Source organism: Nothoprocta perdicaria, unplaced genomic scaffold, assembly GCF_003342845.1.
Source record: "Nothoprocta perdicaria isolate Ctin4 unplaced genomic scaffold, notPer1 scaffold_170, whole genome shotgun sequence".
NCBI classification, from domain to species: Eukaryota; Metazoa; Chordata; class Aves; order Tinamiformes; family Tinamidae; genus Nothoprocta; species Nothoprocta perdicaria.
Window position 1 is genome coordinate 896,809 of NW_020454872.1, and position 21,769 is coordinate 918,577.

Consider the following 21,769-nt stretch of genomic DNA (forward strand, 5'->3'; position numbering starts at 1 on the left):
AAATGAGGGAAATCCAGCTGGGAAAGGCTGGGATGCTCCTCTTCCCTGTTTGGGAATCCTCCAGAAAGAGCTGGCGGAGCAGGAAGGCCAGCAGCAGGGTGAGCCACCCGTAAAGGAARAGAAATCCCTGGAAAAGTGAAGGGGAGAGAAAACAACTGGCCCTAAGCACCGAGCGGAGGAGAACAAAAGCTCGGCTGCAAGTCGGGCTCCTGACAAAGCGCCGAGGTGGCTGCCAGCTGCTGCCCCGCTCCTCGCCTTGTATGGGCACCGCCGGGCCCTGCCGCGCGCCTATATTTAATTGCCAAGGGAAAAAAATCTCTGTCCGTGTCTCGGCTGCGCGGGCCCCTGCCTTGGGAAGTTAAAACGGGAATGGGATTGTGTGTGAACCCCCCCAAAAGTGCTGCGGACCCTCTGCTCGTGCCCCCGTGCCCGGGGCAGCCCTGGACACGTCCCCATCCTCGGGACCCGCAACGGGAGCGCCCGGGAGGCCCCTTGTCCCTCCCAAAGGAAGGATTCCTGCAGTTGCCGCTGTCAGAGAGCRTGTGACACCACCTCGGGACCGACGCCGCTTTATTTGTGCCCTTGGAGAGCCCGACACCCCAGAACTGTGCTCTTYCAAGAGCAGAGCTGGACACGAGAGCGTATGCAGAGGACAGTGACAGGTCTGCTGCAGCAACRTGTCCTGGCGTGACGCCCCGGCCAGGCTGGAAGGGGAGCCAACCTGGCAGGAACCCCGGGATGTCCCCAGGAACCTCTGCATTGAGCGCAGGGAGCACTCGGCTCCGGGGGACCCACCTGGGGAAGGGCAGGCGCCGGAGGAGGCAGCTGAAGCTCCACAACCCGCGTCCGACRCCGGCAGTAGCTCCAGTCCCGCAGTCTCATAAAGTCAGGCTTTTCTTTCTTTCAACTTAAATAACAAGCGCTATGAGGTCATCGTTCGGATCGCCTGTTCTGTAACCCCGTTTTAAGTGCACATCAGTAGAAGTAGGTTTAAAAAAATTATATATATATATATATATTTGAACAAACATACACAGGTGCACACACAGTGGATTTCAGGTGCTGCCGCTGTTCCCGAGGGCCTGGCCGGGTCCGGAGTCCTGGTCACGGGGTGGCTCCAGGGGCTCCTGCCGGCGGCCTCGGCGCCCCGGGAGCTGCCGCGGACACCGTGGCCTCCTGGAGCCCCAGGCAGCCCCGCTGCGGAACACGCCGCCCGGAGGAGCCGTTCGCCCCTCGGCCCGGGTCAGGAGCTCGGCGTGGCCCCTGCCCGTCTCCCGTGCACACYGGCCCCGTGCGAGCGCCCGGCTCACACCCAGACCGCCGTGTTAATGTCGAAGCCGCACGCAGGGTACTCGATGCTCTCGGGGACTTTCTTGGTGCCGGTTTGGGGCTGGTCGCTGCCGCTGTCCGTGCGTGGGCCCCTCTCCGCCTTGCTGTGGCTGCCCAGCGTGTTCCCGTGCAGCGGCAGGTAGAAGGTCCCTTTGAGCTTGCTGGGTTTCCTGGGTCTCTTGGAAATCTCCGGCTCTTTGTCCTCGGGCGGGAGCCAGCAAGGCTTCTCCTTGAGCAGCCGGTCGCGGTCAGGTCGGACGCTCCTCAGGAACTTCTTGAAGATGTTGGCGGTGAGGGAGAACTTCCTGCAGAGCTCCTGGGATCTGCTCACAGCCAGCGGCGCCTCGCTCCTTTCCCCCTTCTTCTCCAGCTCCGGCAGATCCAGCCAGTTGCCGACCAAGTCCGCAAAGACGTTGTCCCCCAGCACGAGCGGCTGCCGGGTCCTGCTCTGGCACAGGAGGGAGGATGTCCAGTCGTGGCCGTCCTCGCCGCCCTGGCGCTGCCCGTGTCCCGGCGTCCCCGCCGCCCCATCCCAGGCATTCCCACCTGGCTCCGGCGTCCCGGCACGGAGCCGCTCGGCTCTGCCCGAGCCTGAGGAAGGGCCGTGGGCTGGACAAGCGTCTTCATCGCGGGAGCCCCGCGACGAGGAGGAAGAGGAGGAGGAGCCGCCCCTGCGGCGGCCGCTGTCGGGGCGAGCGGGGGCCACGCGCTGCTCCGCGCCCCGGCCGCCCGATATCTGCAGCTGCTCCAGCGCCGCCTGCACCTGCAGCAGCTTCAGCTCCTGCAGGGCGCCCATCATGCAGTTCATCTGCTCGTGCAGCCCGTCCCCGACCTCCTTCATGGACAGCTGCGGAGGGAGAGGAGAGGCCGAGTTAGAGCTGGGGAGGCCGGCGGCGACGCGCAGCCTCCAGCGCCCGGCCCGGAAACGTCCCGGACYCTTCAGGAATAAGCGGAGCCGACAGAAGTAGTGGGTTTTCTGACCTGACGACAAAAACAAATTGTTTATTTGAGTTTCTGTTAATTGCTTGGCAGAAGCCCAAGGCGGAGCACGGAGGAGGCTTCGGGCTGCCTCCCGCTCCGCGTTTGCTGCCGCTTTTGTTCCTATTGTGCTGTGCAGCTCCCTGGAATGAGGAGCCGCGATAATGGCTAGACCTGTCACTGGGAATGTCGCTCTGCAGCGCAGCGCTAAAACGCAAAAATGAAATAATCAGCACTAATAAAAATCACATTATGTTACCATATAATACGTCTGAAGGTTCCAGTGCTCTAATTACAGGCATCTCGCACCCAGAGGACAATCAAATAAATTCAAATGCACTTAATTTTTTTTAAAAACAGCAATCAACAACCTCTGAAATTATTTCCACTAGAAAGCAATCTTGCTGATTCCCGACTAAGACCATTAGTAACAGCCCCGCTGCATCCGTAAAATGTGCAATAAGGCTCTAACTTTCTGYGCGAGACTCCAAACACGCCTGTTGGTTTGCAAAGCTGCCGAGGGCCCCTCTTGGCTTTCCCGCGGTTGCTCCCGGSGTTGTGCAGGAACCGGCTCCTGGTCCCGGCTCCGCTCCCCTTTAGCAGCGGGGCCGTGGGGAGGAAGGCAGGGCAGCAGCCGGCGAGGGCTGCAGCGGGGACGGCTCCTTGCAGGGGCTGCTGCCGCCGAGCGGCTCTCGGGCTCTGTCGCGGCTCTGCGTAAGGGCAGAGCTCTTCGTGGGGAAGGACAGAGGCACCTCACGTTCTGCTCTGCGTTGCCAGGCCGTCTGTTCTGCCCTCGCCTTCATTTTTGCTCCGTTACTTGAATTATTTGCTCTTTGGCCGTCTCCTTGCCGAGGTCTGAGCCGGCAGAAGGAGCCTGATCACAGTCGTCCAGACCTGTGATCCTGCGTAAGCAGCCTGCCCAACGTGGCAGCTTCTGCACGAAACCTTCCAGCTCCGCCGCAAAGCCCAGCGCCCGATTTGCAAAGATTTTCCAAGCTTCCCTCCTAAGAAAGAGGCCGATTTCCCCAGACGAACAGCCCGGCTCCGACAGTCTGGAAAAGATCTGTGCTCAGCTCTGATTCCATTATCAAGCCTCTCCGACTCTCTAATTTTATTAACCTCAGCAAGTAAAGCTCTACATCTGCACGTATGCAAATGCTCGCCCCGTGCACACAACGGAGCGCTCAGGTTTCCGCTGCGAGAGCCCAGGCCATATGTTGCGCCCGCCGCAGACAGAACTATCACCTTACGTCCAGCTTTGCAGTAATGCGGCTCCCTAACCTTGCCCGCCTTATTAAGGGCATCTGCTTTATCTGGGGCTTTGCGAGGGGCTGGATTGGAAGGCGGTGGGGCCCCTCGTTGGGGCCGCAGCGCCGGGATGGGGGCTCCGGTCGGGACGGGGCTGCGCAGAGCGTCCCACGCGCCGCCCGGCAGCTCTTCCCGCTCCCTCCTGCTTCCCAGCGAGAGTCTGGATGCCCGGGCATCCGAGGTGTTCCCGAGCACCTTGAGCAACTGAGAGAAGGGACCAGCTCCCTGGCAAGGGTCGAGGTTAAGCGATCCGGGCTGCTGGGGGGAAATGTGACTACAAAGACTGCAAATGATCCTGCAGCCGGGGCGGGAAGCGGAACCGCAGCCCTGACTGGAAGGTGACGGGCGCGAAGGCGAAACRAGGAGCCCCGGCAGCCCCGCTGCCTCTTTGGGCACGCGCTTTGTGTAGCGGGAACCAGAAGTCGTGATGAACAGAAGTGCCGTTGCAAACAGAGCGTGAATGTGCCGCGAAGCCGCAGAGAGCCCGAGCGTGCCGTGGCGCGAGGCGCGGGCTGCGCCCGCTGGTTATGCAAGCGCCGTTACGCAAGCGGCGCCACGCTCTGCCTCGCGTGTGCTCTGGGCTCCGAATCCCAGCCCCGCTGCTGAACAAGCCGAGCGAGCTGCCGTGCTGCAGAGCGGAGGGCAGGGAGGTGCCGATGGCTGCAGGGCTCCGGGCTGCTCAGCGAGGGGCTCGTGGTCGCGAGCGCCTTCCCTCCGCGGGCCGGTGTCCAGCTCCACGGGTGCAGAGGCGGCAGCGGGTCGGGCAGCTCTGGGTGCTTCACTGGACATGCTTTGGGCTTCACGGAGCCATGGAGAGCCCAGAGCCACCCACAATTGCCCTGTGGCTTAGTCTGCTCACACGGGGCCAGCTTGGGGAGCCGCTGGGGCCACCAGAGCGGGCAGCGTCCGACCCGCAGGGACGGCAGATCCCTATCCCAGGCAGGGAGCAGGGAGCCAGGGCTGCTCCCGATGGAGCACCCGGAGCCAGAAGCGCTTCGTGCGGGGCCTGCAGACACCCCACGTGCCCAGGTGCCCCGGGTGCCTCTGCGCACAGCGGGCACCTCCTTCCCGCAGCCCTCGATCACACTCGGAGCCGGGCGSCTGGGGCATGCGCAAAGGGGACATTTCACCTGCCACTTCCTATCCGAGAGGAAAATAAATACATTTTCAACACCCGCCAGGAACTTAGGGTTTCCCGCCAGCATCTGCACTCAGCAAGCCCCAGAGCTCAGTTCCCCCCAGCCCTGGAGCCGCCGTCGGTTTCATTCCCAGTCCCGCTGCACATCTGGCCTGCCCGGGACTCCAGCAGCTTTTTGATGCTGACTGGGGGGAAGAGAAGGGCCAGCGAGACAGGAGAGCTACCCCCGAGCGCTGGGGCCAGACAAGAGGAGCTCGGAGAGGTTCGTGGTGAGGAGGAGGAGGAAGACAGATGTCCAGGTCTTAGGTAAAAGCAGTGCAATGAGAGGAAGTGATTGCTAAGAGAACAGGAAAGAGCAAATGGCAAATAGCWGCTCGTAATAATAGTGCTGATAGGCAACAGACCCAGCAACAAACAAGTGGTATTTAAAGAGGATGACATAAGAGCGACCAAAATTATTTTAGGACTGCTGAGCTGATCATATTGTTGCCGTGTCTTCCTTTGGGTGGCTGAGGGGATTAATCTTTAACGAGTCCACATTTGTGGCCGGGTTTAACTCCTGAGCGAGAGCCCTTGGCGGCCCAGCGCTTCCCTCCTGCCTGCGCCTGCACCTGAACTGGCTTCGCTCTCGAAGGGGAGGGAGAAACCCGGAGGCTCGAGCCCCTGCTCGCCCTGCGCTACCTGGGCCTGAAGTTCTCCAACGTGCAGCTGCAATTCCAGAGGAATCCACGCGCTTCCTCCGGAGTCTTCTCRGGGAATAAGAGCAAACAAAAGCCCRTGATGGCTTTTTGCTGTGCCCAGGTTACGTGTGACAGGAAATCCAAGGTTGGAGGCTCCACAGCCCCTTCCCTCCCGGCGGCACCAAGGAGAAGGCTCCGGGAAGCCCTGGAGACGCCCGGAGCCCTCGGAGCGCGGGAGTGGATCCGTGCCCGGAGGGAGCCGAGCAGGGGCGCGGCGGAGGCGCCCGCCCAAGGCGGCTCCGAGGGYGAGGAGAGCAGGGCTCTTCCAAAGCGCGGCCACGGCCACCGGAGCGGGAGGCGGAGGGTGACACGGGCGGCTGAACCTCCCCGCTCAGGCCCCACGCTCTCTGCTCCTGCAGGACGTTCCCGGCGAGAAGCATCGGACCGTCTACCAGAATGTGRTTTATTTTGGGAAGGGAGACAGGCTCTCTATCAAACTCAACCATTTGGTGCGTGATGAAYGTGTAGGGAGAATGTTCCAAAGTTCAAGTGGTGCTTTGGATAAAAAGCCTTGCTGTAATAGTTTTTCTCCTAGAAGAACCAGTGCAAAGCCTGGATTTTCCATAGCTTCCTTCAGAAAGGTCCAAGTGTGCAAAGTAAAGGCACAGCTGTGGCTAGCTTGATGCAACCCCTCACCCCTTATAGCCATGCAAACCCCAAGTGTAGGATAAATCCATGCCAAAGATTTAGCAGTCTCTAGATAAATAATAAATGATTTATTCTTCCCATTGCAGAAGAGCCTTGAAAACCCAATCCTGTTGTACATATGCTGATGTTACTATGTATAAATGCAAACGATCCCTGTTTACAGAGGTAATGACATCCACAGCGTGACCCACGGAAAGGAAACTCCTCCGTTCTAATCCCCGTGCAAGACAATTCTCGTTAAATCGGATCTTTTAGCTGAGGTCACATTTCTRTGCCTCAGAATGATGTTTGCAGACCTAGAATCCAGCTGATAAAGTCAAGGGACTTTTAGGATTGGATTGAATTGTGTTGATGGCAGATTCGAGCTCTCTGGCATCCCTGACCATCGCGATGCGAAGGCAGCCGAGTGGAGCAGCTCGGCGTGCTCAGCGCCTGCAACCCAGCAATGAGAATCCTCACATTCCCCACTCTGTCCGTAAATGTCAAGATTCTTCCCCGAGGAGGCGGATAAGGTCTCCTTTATTCTACAAGCAAAGCTGCCGAGGGGCAGGACRCTGCCAGGGCGTTGGGGCTGGCGTCAGCGCCGGGACAAGGACCCCCCGGCCCCGGTGCTGTTCCCCGCTCACGTACTCGGTTACAATGAGCGGCTGTGTCAGCTGAGACTCCCCGGGCTTTAAAGCATTTGTGTGCGGAAGCTTCTCAATGGCTCCCGCTCAAAGGGATGCCGCACGTGCCAGCAGCGATCCGCTTGCCATGGAAAACACGCACTCGGGATCGCAGCTTTCTCACCGCCCGCGATGGCCCACATTTATCCAAGGGAGCTTGGCGGGGCGTCAGGCCGAGTCCTGATGCCCCTGGAACCAGGATTCCCGGTTCGGGRGCATTTAAATCCACAGGCAGGAGCTGCGGTGGTGGCTGCAGTGGGAGGGCGGCCGGGCCGGGGGCTCCGCTCCCCCTGCCCGCGCAGCAGCTGCGCCCGGCTGCCCCGCGGCCGCTCCCGCCGCTTTGGGCAAACACTCATCCATCTTCATTCCCCGCTGGCTGGACAGCATTGATTGCTTTAAACCGATTATTGCTGAGGATATCATCTGCGGTTGTTTTAATTAACACGGTCCCGCCTTCAGTAACTGAAAGCTGCAGCTCCCTGGAGCTGCAGGTGAGAGCGCGGAGGGCGCCGAGCCCCTGGAGGGCACCGAGCCCCCCGGCTCCGCGGCCCCGTCCCCCCTTGCAGCCCCCTTCCCAGCGCGGGGTGAAGCAGAGCGGCCGCTCGCGCTCGGCTTCGCTCGGCTCCTTGCTCCGCCGGGAGCAAGCGGGAGAGCAAGTGGGAGAGCAGGAGGGCTCCGGCAACAAGGGACCCTCATCCCGGGCACAGGGAGACCCTCATCCCGGACCCTCATCCCGGGCACTTTGCCTGTCTCGGCGCTGCCCGCGCCCCGCGCCGGGCTGTGCCGCGGGAACGCTGCGTTTCGTGCAGCGYTCGTCCGGGGTCCCCCTCCCGTCGAGCCCTGACCGGGCGGCTCTCTGCGCGCCCAGCAAGTCCTGCCGCCCGCCCTGCCCCTTTCCCGGCTTTGGAGGCGCCGTCCCGGGCGGCGGGACGAGCCCCGCGCTCCCGAGCGGTGACAAAGGCGGCCCCGCGCGGGCGGCTCCGTGTCCCCGCGCCCTGCCCGGGGGTCCCGCGCGCCCGCCAGCCGGGACGGAGCCGGAGCCGGGACCCCCGGAGCAGCCATTTCCCGGCGGAGCCGCGGCCGCGCCGAGCGCCCGCACAAAGGGCTGCCCGGCCGCTTCCCGGGCTCCATCCCGGCCGCTTCCCGGCCGCCTCCCGGGCTCCATCCCGGCCGCTTCCCGGCCGCTTCCCGGGCTCCCTCCCAGCCGCTTCCCGGCCGCCTCCCGGCCTCACCAGCTCCTGGCGCAGGCGGCGCAGGTGCAGGTCCATGCCGGGCTCCGCGGCCGCTCCATGCGGAGCGGAGCGCGGGCAGGAGGCGGAGGGAGCAGGGAAGGAGGGCGGGAGGGACGGGGCGCCGCGCCCCCCGCGCCCCCCCGCGGCCGCCGCTCCGCCGCCCGCCCGCCCTGCGCCCCCCCGGACACCCCCGCGCGAGCGGGGCCCTGGGAGCCGCAGGGGGGTCTCCGCGCTGGAAGAGTGTCCCGCGTGGAGGGGCCGATTGACCTGCCCGGCCTGGGCCGTGAGCCCCGCGCGGGACCCACAGAGCCCTGAGCCCCGCGCGGGACCCACAGAGCCCTGAGCCCCGCGCGGGACCCACAGAGCCCTGAGCCCCGCGCGGGACCCACAGAGCCCCCCACCCTCGAGGGCCCTTTGCCCGGAGCAGCGCATGGCGAGCGCCCAGGAAGAGCTGCACAAACCCCCGGAACAGCTGCCCAAGCCTCTCCCGTTGCTCCATCCTCAGAGCAGCAGTTTTCGCCCCGCTCCAGTTTCAGAGCAGAATTTCATCCTCTCCCTGCCCTATTTCTCAAATTTGTGACCTGGCCCTTCATTCCTATTCGGGCRGTGCTCTAGGGTTAATGGACATTGATTCTTGCAGCATCCCTTTCTTTATTGGCAACATTCCTGTCTCTGAGCTCTCTTCAGGGTCTCCGCTTCCTGTGACTGTTTGTCTCTTTCCAAGGATTTGTTGCTCTGGGGCAGCGCGTGCAGTGACGAGTGGAAGAAACAACCTTATCCTGGAGGGAAGCGTTTCAGCAGGCAAAACCTGCACAGAACGAGGCCATGGAGCAGCCTCCATGGAGAGCCTGGTGCTCTGCCCAGGCTTTCATTTAACCCCCCTTTCTTTTTGGCTCAAACCTGACAGGAACTTGCRAGAGAAGAGAAAATTCAGATTTTGTCTTTTTTTCCCTCAGTAGACCTTCTCCATCGAGCAACATTTTTCTTTTCCGCTCAGGTGCCTGGTTCGGAGCAGCAGTGACTCTTGGTGCCAGGCCCTCCGCTCCCTTCCGCGTTGCACTCCCTGCCAGCGGTGTGGATGGGGAGCAGATGGCGCCGTGCGATGGAAAACCAGGGCTCTGCGAAGAAAAGAGCGGAGCAGCAACCTCCTTAGGCAGGAGGTGAGGACTTGTTTCAGCATGAAATGAAAAACTGGGACCTTTGGGCAAAAAATAGAATATGCCTTCAGAGCAATGTATTCAGCTTACATAAAATGCCTCATTCCTTCCTATTCCAGAAAACATCCCTCCCCGCACAGCCGACAGTGACTTTATCTCATTTGTTGTCTTTCAGTTCATTGATCTTGTTTCTCAGTGCCTGCGCTTGGCTGTTCTGGGCTGAACTAATATCCACGGTTCTCTCTGCGTTTCCCTCTTTTTCCCTCTCTTGCACACCAAGGCAAACCTTTCACAATTCCTTCCCACAGAGGCGGTGCCGTGACCTGAATTGCATCCATCCTTGCTTAAATCCAGCCAGGCACAAGCAGATGGGTAGGAGTGTAATGTCAAAAATTTAATTCGGTTCTTTTTATTTGTGCCTGAGGGGACAAATTGCCCCTCAAAAAGTGACTGGTTATTCCAGTAGGCTGCTCGTGGCATGCACTGTTTGTATTCAGGATCTTTAAAGATCCCGTTGCGCCCCTACCTCGTTCACTTGTGTCAGAGTGTCGATTCAGGCAAAATGTGCCCAATAATCACCATTCTGAGGCACCTCGTGTATGTTCTGCATCTGAAGCACAGAGGCAGAGGCACCCTGGCTCACGGCAGAACATACATCTTGTAAAGTCAGCGGCTGTAGRGTCACAATCTGCCACAGGTATCGGGTTTAAGGCGGAGGCCTTAGCTGGATTTCATTAGATGGACTGACCTAGCTCAAGAGCTTCCGAGATGGGAGCATCTGCTCTGCCAGGCACTCCGGTCTCCCCGCGCTTGCGGGAGCAGCGAGTTGTGTGTGCGAATCACCTGGGCCGCGCCACAACACGCCTGTTATCCCAGGGGAAAGAGGCCRAGGGGAGGAAGCACCAAGGGAAGCGGCTCCTGAGATGTAGCTGTTGTCACTGCTGCCCTGTGCCTCCCCCATGGGTGCCGATACTTGGGCTGCTCTTCACTGCCTGTTTAAATCACATCAATTTAAAGGGGTTATGAGAGGCTATCTTTAATYAAACCATTTGTTACGTCCAGGTCTCCTTGCCTGTCTCTACTCCTAGATTTATACAGAGATAATTATCTCATGCTTGAGACTTGTTTCCCCGTTAGGACCAACTGGGAATATCCACCTAAAAATTGAAAAATAATTGGAACTAGCAGGCTGCTGGTGCCCTGCTCTCCCACTCCCTCTGCCTGGTGGCTGCTCCTCTCCCCTGCCATCTGTCCCTCCTGCCCGCAGAGCTTAGCTCCCAAAGCACAAACTCTCTTCTTATTTATACCATGCGGGACAGGATGGGGCCCTGCTCTCGACTGGTACTCACACGTGCGTGTAAAAAGATCGTAATTAATGTGAATAGGAATTTCCAGACYTTTTTTTTTTTTTTTTTTTTTTTTTTTTTTTTTGCTATCAGTGATATGACGGAATTTCAAAAGACTCACAGAGACTGTGCTGGACCAAGAGCCGTTAAAATTCACGCAGGCTGCCTGGCAGTGCAGAGATAACGAAGCCGTGCGTGTACTCATGCAGTGGAAGCCACCGTTGAGACTTTTCATATCCCATTTACTGTGGGATGCTCTAAACTGCAATGACAATAAAAGCTGATATGTTTAATTTAAACACAATTTAAAATAGGTGCTCTAAAGAAGGCGTTAAGTAGTGTGAATACAACAGACTAATACATGGGGCCTTCGCTGCAGTGAATGCTGGGCTATTACAGTTCCAGCATCCCAGACTTGGAGTGTTTAACAAGAAACTCATTGGTGGTAGGCAGGACGAGTGCTGCAACTAGAGGGACCAAAACAAAGCGTTGGTGCCACTTCCATGCAGGAGAAGAGCTGAGGGGCTCCCGACGCCGGCGAAGCTCGGAGCCAATGCAGCCGGCGACCCTCAAGACGCGGCTCTCGCAGCGCAGTCAGTTCTGCACCTCTCATCCCCCGGCGCAGCCTTCTGCCGCGCTGCAGCCGCTCCGGTACCAGAGAGGTTTCCTCCTCTGTAGTATTTATGTTTAGGTTCTTGTGCTGTTCATAAAACCAAGTTGCTCAGGAGTGGGTGAAAGGTTGCTTAGCAGAACGGGTTTATCTGTCTGCGTCCAAAGGATTGCTTCTTTATACACAGAGTCATTAATGGCCTCTCTGGGGCTAAACGCACCTCTGGGATGCACAGTGGGGAGTCACAGCCTCATTGCTGCAGTAAACAGCAGATGCTAATGTGGGTGGACTGTCCCTCCCAGGAAATTAGCTGCAAAGATTGCTGTAATTATGACCCCGGGCAGCCCGGCTGCGGCTGGGCTAGAGGCAGCCAAGTTGCTGCCGGGGGCAGAGCCTGTCCCCTTTCCCAGAGGAAAACCGGCAGCTGGGCGGTTTGCAGGCACCCTCTGATCCCGCCAAGGGACTATCTGCTTCCRTCGCTTTTAAGATATCCAGTTCCTAACTGGGACAGCTACAAGGGTAAGGGCAAGCGTGCCGACACGCTGTGTGGGCGCAGCAGCAGGACGTGCGGTGTGGGCGCAGCAGCCAGTGCCGTGTGACTGAACAGGATCTGTCTTCAGTGCTGCACAGACCACGAGGCTCCACGTTCCGTGCCGAGGGAGCTCTGAGCTGCGGGGGCTACGCGTTACCTCACAGCTTCACCCACAAGCACGGGCTATCTACATGACAGGAGCATCACCTAGGGAAGCTGAAGGGGAAAGGAGCAARAAAGAAGGAATGTTGTTAGGAAAAGGAGAGGGTTTTGAAGTCTTATATGTATAAAAAAAGGAGTTATCTCAATGGGTAGCAAGCAGTGGCACTAGGTAAGAAAGAGTTAGTGGAAAACGTCCTTATAAAATCAGAAATGATACACGCTGTACAGAGAAAGGCACGGTGAGAATTAACCTTCCCCTTGGAATGCAATGAATCTGCTGGTTGGGGTAAATCAGTAATGAATCTGCAGTTTACTGAAAGCCCAGGTTATTGMATGCGGGACGCAGGCGGCTGCAGGCGGGCTCGCCGCGCCGCCCACCGCGGGGAGCACCTGCGGGCGCCGCAGGGCGGCGCGCTCGGCCCTTCCTCCCGGCTAAAGGGCGCCATCAACCCCGTTCCCGGCCGCCTTTCCCTGTCGTTTCCGCCCGCCCCGGCGCGCGGCCGTTAACGGTCGCCGCGCCCCGCGGGCCAATCAGCGCCCGCCGGCGGCGCGGGGCGGGGCGGCGCCCACTGCGCGTGCGCGGCGCGGGGCCGCCTTCCCGCCTTCAAGATGGCGGCGCCCAGCGAGTCGTTGCCGCCGCCGGGCCCGTTCCGCACGCGCGACGTCCTCGTGCCCGGCGGCCCCTCCGATTTCGGCTCCCTGCTGCTGTCGGCGCCGGTGCTGGCGGGGCTGCAGGCGGCCGGCTTCCAGCGGCCCTCGCCCGTGCAGCTGAAGGCCATCCCGCTGGGGCGCTGCGGGCTGGGTGAGGCGCGGGGCCCTGCGCGGGGCCGGGCGGCGGGGTGGCCCGGCGCCCTCACCGCCCTCGTGCCGTTCTCTTCCAGACCTCATCGTGCAGGCCAAGTCCGGCACCGGCAAGACCTGCGTGTTCTGCACCGTCGCCCTGGACGCCCTGCTGCTGGAGAGCCCCGCCACGCAGGTGAGCCCGGCGCGGGCCGGCCCCGGCGCTGCCCCCAGAGCCCCTGCACGCCGTGTTCCGTGGTAAAAGTTGCTCCCATTCTTACCACTGCCTTGTCATTTTGTGATAAGCAACAGGCTTGAGGCCCTAGTAGGGAGTTTTGTTGTTGTCTGTGATRTTGTGAGAATGGAAGTGCCCAGACTGGGTGTCTTGATCCTCWGAACCGTCCTGCTGCTTTTCAAGGCTCACCCTTTGCCCCTTGCAGATTCTCATCCTGGCTCCGACGAGGGAGATCGCCGTGCAGATTCACGCAGTCATCATGGCCATCGGAATAAAAATGGAGGGCTTGGAGTGCCAYGTCTTCATTGGCGGGACTCCCCTGAACCAGGACAAGATAAGGCTCAAGAAGTGCCACATCGCAGTTGGCTCCCCAGGTAGGGCAGCCTCAGTCTGCTGAAGTGTCTTGCACACCTTTCACTCTGCAATAATTTGTACTTTGGAAATCTTAGTATTTTCTGTCTTTTATTAATAGAAGTGAGTCTCAAAGGCCAGTGCTTAACAGATTAGACTTAATGTTTCAGTTAGAGATTGTTCTGAATGTGCCTTTTTAAAAGCACTCAAACCTTTGCAAAACCTTTTTAAAAGACTAAGTATTAAAAGTCTCTTGATTAGAATGCTTTAGTTAACATTTGTGAAGCCTGGATTACTTTTTTTCTTTTGTAGGTCGAATAAAACAACTCATAGAGTTGGATTACTTAAATACTGCCAGTATCCGTCTCTTCATTCTTGATGAAGCAGACAAGCTTCTAGAAGAAGGCAGCTTTCAGGAACAAGTCAAGTGAGAAAAACGCTTATCCCGTGCACCTAAAAGATTAGATGCATCTTTGCCAGTCTTTCTCATAACCATCCTTCTTTTGTAGCTGGATTTATTCTTCACTGCCGGTCAACAAACAGATGCTGGCTGTTTCAGCTACTTATCCTGAATCACTAGCTAATGCTTTGACCAGATACATGAGAGAGCCAACGTTTGTGAGGCTGAACCCGACTGATCCGAGTCTCATTGGTAAGTGTAAAATTTATTTGGTGTAAGATAGACTAATAAGAATATAATAAAACTAAAAGATGCACCTTGACATTTACGATTTCTTACCATTTTTCTTTGTAGAGGATCAATGGGTTCACCAACTGTTTACTCCCAGTATTGCTATATTTAAAAAAAAAAACAGTGATGAAGTTAACTTTCTGTTTTTTCCAACACTTAAAATGTTCCACTCTTCTAAAAAATAAAACCTTGTAGGTTCTTTCTTGATACTTCTGTTCTAAGTTGGCATTTCTTCTAGTTGTGACAACATGTGAATTTAAAGTGATAATGTCTTTGATTAAAAATCTGCATTGTACTGTAATCTGATGCTTTTTTCCCTTAGGCCTGAAGCAGTATTACAAAATTGTGAATTCCCATCCGCTTCCTCATAAGACATTTGAGGAAAAAGTCCAGCACGTGCAGGAGCTGTTCAGCAAGATTCCATTTAATCAGGCCTTAGTCTTCTCAAATCTGCATAGCAGGTAATAAATCTGAAATAAAATCTGAAAAAMTACTTGACAGGAGCAGCTATAATAGCCATGTAACATCACTTATAAAGGTCTCCAAACAAACCTAAAGATGTATTCAAATTTCACAACTGCAGTGTAGTCACAATGGGTAAAATAAGTATGAAATGTTGAAAAGAAAGGAATGTTTTTGTCATGAAGGTGCCTTCTACATTGCTTAGGCCAATGTGAGAACTTACATCCTGTTGCACTTAAGGCAACTGATGTGGATGTAAGATGAGACTAGTAATTTTGGAATGCAATACTTTCCTGTAAATAATCGCATGTTGTTAAAAAGGACACATTGGCTGTCATGCCCGGTATTGTTTTGATACCGCTAAGCAAATAGTTTATTTACCATTTCTATTGTGTTTATCCTGTTAGGGCTCAGCATCTAGCAGAAATACTGACATCCAAAGGCTTTCCTGCAGAGTGCATTTCAGGTAAGTGTATTTGGAAATACACATGAGAAAGAAGGGAAGATAATCTGTTTATACTGCTTATATCAGTTTCTGAAAACCTATCTTTGTCTAGGTGGCATGAATCAAAGTCAACGTCTTGATGCTATGGCTAAATTAAAGCAGTTCCACTGTAGAGTTCTTATTTCCACAGACTTGGTGAGTCGATATTTGGTAGCATATGTAAAAATTGCATAGAAATTTATTTCACAGCATTCAATTTGACTTGGAATCAAATGCAACTTAAACATAACTTGTTTTAATTGTGCAATAGAGAAATTGTTATTTTTGAAACAGCTAAGGAGGGTTTGTTTTTGAATTGTAGAGATTTGGAAATTTTTACAGCCGAGGTGCTTGTTTTGAGCAGAGGCTTCAAGACATAGTAACTTGTTTTTGTGCAGTATGTTTYGCCACAGGAAAACCTCAAGCGGCTTTAGGTGGAGCAGGGGTTATGTTTCTTGTCTGAGACTTTGGTAGCTTTTATGGGAACTGGTGGGTTTTGTCTTCACTTGTTAGCTTGGGGTTCTGTCATGCTGTGGGGTTGGGAAGAAATGCATTTGTATGCTTCTGTGCAGAAGGGACAAGCGTGGTTGTGTGCTCACACAGTCCTGGCGTAATATCCTTGTTCTATGTGTGTCAAAGCTGATAGCAGAATTGCATCTGTCATGTAGTGTATTGTGGTGAATAGAAGTGAGTAGAAAAGCAGTTAACCCTCAGTATGTTTTGTTATCTCTTAAAAGATTTGCTTAGGATATTCACTTACCTCCTTCTCTTGTTTTTCCCAAGACGTCTCGTGGAATTGATGCTGAAAAAGTGAATCTAGTCATCAATCTGGATGTTCCTTTGGATTGGGAAACATATATGCATCGGATTGGCAGAGCTGGACGCTTTGGTAAAATAATGTCATGTGGAGTTGTCAAGCTTGATCTCTCTTTTTGGGCTGGTTAGATAACTATTTCCACTGTATATCATAGGAACTTTAGGTTTGTCTGTGACATACTGCTGCCGTGGAGAGGAGGAAAACATGATGATGAAAATAGCACAGAAATGTAATCTTCAACTTCTTCCCTTGCCAGGTATGTTCTGCCCTGGGAGTGCAGCTGTGGTGTTTTCTTGGTTGTTTTCTGCTGCTAATTCAGAGCAATCCCTAGAGAACTGAGAGCTGCCTCCCCTGCTGAGGGCAGCTGTGTTAGTTTAGTACAGTCAGATCGTTTGTACCCAGGGCTGATGACCTGCTGTGAATGGGCAACTGCTGCAGCTGTGCAGAACAGTGGAACACAAGGAATGTCACTGGGTCTGGGTTTGGAAGGAGCTCAGCATCCAGCTGCTGTTTAGGCATCCACTTAGCTACGTGGATTTCCAGATACTGTCCTAGCACAGAAGCAAGGTACAGAACAGCAGTTGTTGACTWGTACTAAGCCTTTCTCAGGCTGTAGTGAAAGGAAGAAATAATTGGAGTGACCAAAGACTTGCTGCACTGACCTTGTCAGAAGGTGTGTTTTGCCAGAATCTTACTTATCCTTCCTTCTGTTTTTATCTGATGGAGTGCAATATGCTAGAAAATCAGTTAGTAGTCYAGTACTTATTGTACTGTTCAAGCTTCTTGAGGACTTCTGTGAAGAAAATATTCTGGCTATTTGAGTTCTTTCAAGAAAGAGAAAGATAAGTTTATAGCCCCGGCTTAACATCTTTTACTGTATTATTGGTGGTTCTGTAAAACTTGGTTTTATTGTTGGAATTCTAGAAGGAAGGCTGCGCTTACCGAGTGCCTGCTTGTTTCCCTTTTGTGCAGAGCCCATTCCTCCTGGAATGATGGATCAGTTTGAAGGCTGGGAGGTAGAAGTCAAAGCTGCTGCACACCCAGAAGCTTCAGTGAGTTCTGGTGCTGTGCTGCTTAGGCCAGAGGAACCAACAGAGCGACTAGACCAAAGTAACTTGGCAGAGATACCTCAGGCTCATTCTAATCTTCCAAGTGATAATTCTGTAGACAGACCCAAGAAGCCTYCCAAGCAAAAAACAAAACGATGCACAAATTCTGCAAATATGGAAAAAAGTARCCTCCAAGCTTCCAAATGCAGCACAAAACAGAGGAATCAAGTAGGAGCTGTCTCCACAATGGAGAAGCAAAATATCACTAAGGCTGCAGATGAGGATGTGTTAAAAAATCTGCCCAAAATTCCATGCTTGTCAACTTTCAAAACCCAAAGGCACAACGATTCCTGGAACTTCTCAGAGTTTGTTGAAGACTATGAGTATTTCCTTAAAGAAGGATTGGAGAGGGATGTTGAAATTTTAAGAAGTTATTCAGGTCCGGAAAAGCAATGTGAACTTCCCATAAATGGTACTGTAGAGTGTAAMGATTTGGAAGATCCTAGAGAGACAGTAGGAGATGATGATGTGTCTGTGGATAGTGATAGTTCATACAGTTCTAGGGCTTCCTCTAACAGCAGGGAAAATAACTCCTGCTTTGAAGCATTTTCAGACACACCAGAAAATAATGTTGCCAGCACAGGTCAGAGCTTCTCTCCTATGCCAGAGAAGCCTCAGGAGCCATCGCAAGTGCYAAAGCCAAATCAAATGAAAAAGAAAGTTCCGAAACAAAATGCTAAACAAAAGAGAGGCAATTACCACCGATTCCCGAGTCCACCCGTGAGAGAAACCGCAGACAACTGCTCGGGCAGCCCTTGGGGTGATTGTGTTCCTGGCTTTCCACATGAATCTTGGAATTACAGGAACTACTGGAAGTCCTACTATCAGGCATGGCAGAACTACTATGCTGCAGTGTCTCACAGGTACTACAGGAACAGCTACAGCCACTTCAACTGCGTGAACGCCTATTACGTCAACTCGGTTTATTTGCAAGAACTGCTGAGAAGTGATGATTGATGGTGCTGCTGTTGGACTGGCTGCTGCAGAGAATGGACTTACCTGAAAATGCAACTGCTCTGCCACTCCGGGGATGCGTTGTTTAAGTTTGAAGAACAAATATTGTCTTTTTTCAAAAGCAAATTATTTCTAGGCAAATGTTTTTATGCATTCCAGTGATGGTGTCACAAGTTCTCAATAAACAGAAATGAATGATACAGCTGGATGTTCAGTTGCAGTCTTTAAAATAAGAGGTAAATGAACATGGAAGGCAGCCACTTACATATAAGAAGCTTCAGTAGAAAAGGAAAAAATCTAAACTAATCAGTTTTATTTGATTTTCCCATAAACTTTAGATGAACGTTAATTCACAAAAGTTTCTGCTCGGAGCTAGAGGTCRTTCTGTTTTCTGTAGTTAACAGTAGGCAATGACTGTATGCCAGTTAAGTAGCAGACATTCTGCATCTCTATGTATTGATAATTTTAGGTTAATTAATACTATACAAGTAACAGCTAGGTATATCACAAGCTGTGCAGTAGAGGATGGTTTAATTATGTATATTGCAGCTGTCATAATTGATCTGTCTCTATGGATGCAGTCTTATCAGACTTGCAACACTTACTAGATGGCTCTAATTAGATAGGAAAGTACCTATTAATACTGAAACTAATTAATATTTCCTGTTTGGTTTGGGAAGCAGAATTCATTTTGAGAAATGTGGTAGGTTTTAATTCAAATGATTTAAATAAATCACAGTATTAGCTGTAAATTCTGTGGTGGTCCTGGTACTGCTTTTGAGAACTTCTTGTAAAGTAGTGGGTCCAAAATCTGTAGTCTTCATTGCAGAGTTGTCACTCTGCAGGAGAATTGCGAAACTAGCACAAGAGTARCATGGAAGTTCAGCATAAAATTGCGAGTAGGATCTTTATCCTCCTCTGCAATGGGGTATTTTCTTCCTCCACTTTTAGGTAAGGAAATGGTGTCACCTAGTGGGTGTCAGGCTATTCTGCAAGTAATAAAAATGCAGTAACGTAAGTTGCTATGATGTTCAATAGCAGCTGTCAGGGGATGTTAGCTCATGTAATAGATTTAGTTTATAGAGTATTTTGACAATTTTAAATAATTAATGCCTTTTAAAGTGATGTTTCCCTATAATATGGTTAAATATGACATCAATTTAACTTATTTTGCAGTTAAAGCAAGCTGACTATCTGCAGAATAGAATGCAAGACTTCATCCTAAAAGGAATATGTAGGACCAGACTACCTTTTAAGAGAGTAATGTAAGGTGTACAGTAATGTAAGGTAAATTTTTTTAATTTAATAACACTTCAGGAAAAGTGATTTTCTTTGCCCCTTTTTTCCTATTTTATTTGTGCCTCTCTGTCACAACAAAGTTGTTGCGACTGACATTCAAAAGGAGGTTGCTTTAAGAAAAACACTTATCACAGCAGTGTGTATATACCTATAATGTCTGTTTTCAGCAGTCATCAATCTGTTCTCAATAATGATAGTTTTAAATACTAAGAGCTTTTAAGTAAGCAGAGGTGAGTGACTTGTGTCAAAACCCAAAATACTCCAAAAAAACTCTCCCAAATATTTTAGAAGGAATCTACAGCATCATCTTGGTATTTGTGGCACATACTCTGTTTAATCCAGATTGGATACATCAGGTACAGCAGTGGCACAAGACTCAATACTGTAAATGATATACAAGTTTCAACATATGCACTACAATTCCAAAAGAAGACAACAGGAAACTTGATTCTTCTAGAAAGTTGTTCTCAAATGAAGCTACCTGCAGTTTTATACAGTACATTTTGTATCTGTCCTTTTTGATGTTTGTAAGCAAAGCCCATTTATAGTACGAAAATAGAAAAYAATAAGGTTGAGAGCTTATGACGAAACTCCTAAAGAAAACACCAATGCATTGGAATGCCTTACTAATTATCAAAAATATTCCATCACACATTTTTTAAGGTATTTCATTGGTCCAAGGAGCCAGTGGGAGCTCCAGTCATAGTTGCAACACAACTGAGAAGAGCATTCAATGGTTATTCTCACCCACACAACTGTGTGACTAATGCCTAGCAGTAGTTAAAATCATAATAAAAAGAAACACGTGCACACATATACACAAAACTAACAGACTATTGACTGCAAACAAAACTTCAGAAGGAATTTTCACAAACTCTTTGTCATCTGGTCTTTTGATCCTCCCAAAAACTTTCCGGCACAGTTTTTACACTCTAAATGTAAGTAGTAGTATTTCTCTACTAAACTTYCTGCAAAGTTCTCTAGAGTATTTTGTAAGTGTTCATGAATTAAACTTCCCTTATGGAAAAGAGGTATTAAATTCTGTATAATTTGTATAACTGGCAAAGAGAGGTGAAATGACTTCTTCGAGGTCACTTAGTGATTCATCAAGACAATCAGCAGTAGAACGTAGGTTCCTGATGCTAATTTCCTTAGCTGTAGTCAGTCTGCACACCGCCTTGGGATTCATTTTAAAGTTTTAGAAGGATAGTACTAGTACAAAAAGGCATTTATGGCATCATTAAATATGAAGCCTAAAAATTTGAGTTCTGAAATCATTTTTAGTGCAGTTGATCAAAATGTTGAAGAAATAAGTAACTTTTGARTTAAGATATGTTTGACTGATAAGTTGCGTGGATAAGGTGTATTATTCACCTAACTCTAAAGGCAGAATAAAATCTTCAATTTAAAGCTGCAACATTTTGAGGCATGTTCTGAAACTACCCATGAATGCTGACTTGTAACTGCTATAGTCTGGCATAGATAATGTATTGAAACAAAGGGATGTTGCAGTTCTTAATGTACTGAATCTGCTTTATAGTATCTATAAGATACAATAGGTTTATATATTTTCTACATAAAAAAGCAAAATATTTGAAGAAACACTGCTTCCTTTAGCTGGCTTTCATGCATATGCCTCTAAAACCATCTAAATCAAAATGGTAAATGCTGATTTGCAGTACCAGGATGTTACCAACTATTTCAGGTTAAATAAGTAGCATTTGTTCATAATTAGGAGCTCTGAGATCTCTTTAAAAAAAGAAGRAAAAAAAAGTGAYTTTCCAGTTTAACCTTTTGAATTACAGATTTGCTTTCATTCTATGGCCTTTTGTGTTACTTAGTTTGACATTTTCCCCAGTTCACTTTTACAGTGATATTTTTTTGACATACAAAAGTACTCTGGTGTAAGGACTTGCTATAGAATGTTTTATATTCCTCTAATGTTTGTAGGTGGCTAACTTGCTGTGTGGGAAGCAGGATAATTTAGCATGATGCGAGAGTATAATGACAACAAGGGAAGGAAAATAAGGAAAGAATTACAGCTGAGTATCAAGGGAAAACTCCTTGACAATAAAGTCTATTAGTCTGGAATAAGCTTTTAAGAGAAGCTGTGGGAGTCTTCTCCCTGGAGAATTTAAAATCTGATCTGGAAAAAGCAGTGCAGTATATTGACGTGAAGGATCTGGTGCTAGCAGGCGGTGGATTACGCTTTTTTGTTGTTAGTTTTTATGTGCTAAGATGTTTTTTGTGGCCTCTTTGTCAACATCCTAGGATTCTTGAGGAAAAGAAAACTACATGAGGTTGGCTTAAGAGAGAGTAGATGGCAGTAAAAGTCTATCTGGGAAAGGTATTTGTTTTTATACTTTGCCAGTTGGGTGTGTTTCTTTATGGAAGGTGTGCAGTCTTAGTAGCAGCCTATGGCCAGGTGAGGGGAGAAAAAATATATCAGTAGCACATGTGGAAAATGGGAGAAGAGACTATTCTCTCAAGAAGGATTTTTCAGAGAAAACAAAATGCTCAGAAAAAGGTGTTACTCCTTTGGTATTTAACATTGTTATATGAAAAAGCCCCTTCTACTTGCTTTTTGTACAAACAATCCATTTTTATCTTATGAAGAAAGATTACAAAATGTTGCAAGGACCTGGGAGGAAGAGCAAGGCTTTTGAAATGAATTGTTATGCACAGTTACCVTTATTGTTGGAGCAGTCTTACTAATCTTTTTTTTTTTTTTTTGCACTGTCT

At 51.3% G+C, this 21,769-nt stretch overlaps 2 protein-coding genes across 2 annotated transcripts; one reads left to right on the top strand and one right to left on the bottom strand.

Moving 5' to 3' along the window:
* Positions 1-1,306: 1,306 nt before the first annotated feature.
* Positions 1,307-8,074, bottom strand: INKA2 (inka box actin regulator 2). Its single transcript, XM_026036132.1, has 2 exons — positions 8,039-8,074; positions 1,307-2,176 (listed from the first exon to the last, which is right to left on the bottom strand). Exons 1-2 carry the CDS (start codon positions 8,072-8,074, stop codon positions 1,307-1,309), a joined length of 906 nt encoding a protein of 301 aa, XP_025891917.1.
* A 4,373-nt stretch (positions 8,075-12,447) lies between these two features.
* DDX20 (DEAD-box helicase 20) lies at positions 12,448-17,924 on the top strand. Its single transcript, XM_026036028.1, has 11 exons — positions 12,448-12,647; positions 12,727-12,821; positions 13,066-13,234; positions 13,524-13,638; positions 13,721-13,863; positions 14,225-14,363; positions 14,772-14,830; positions 14,922-15,004; positions 15,632-15,737; positions 15,820-15,921; positions 16,638-17,924. Exons 1-11 carry the CDS (start codon positions 12,455-12,457, stop codon positions 17,729-17,731), a joined length of 2,298 nt encoding a protein of 765 aa, XP_025891813.1. The 5' UTR covers positions 12,448-12,454; the 3' UTR covers positions 17,732-17,924.
* The last annotated feature ends 3,845 nt before the right edge of the window (positions 17,925-21,769 follow it).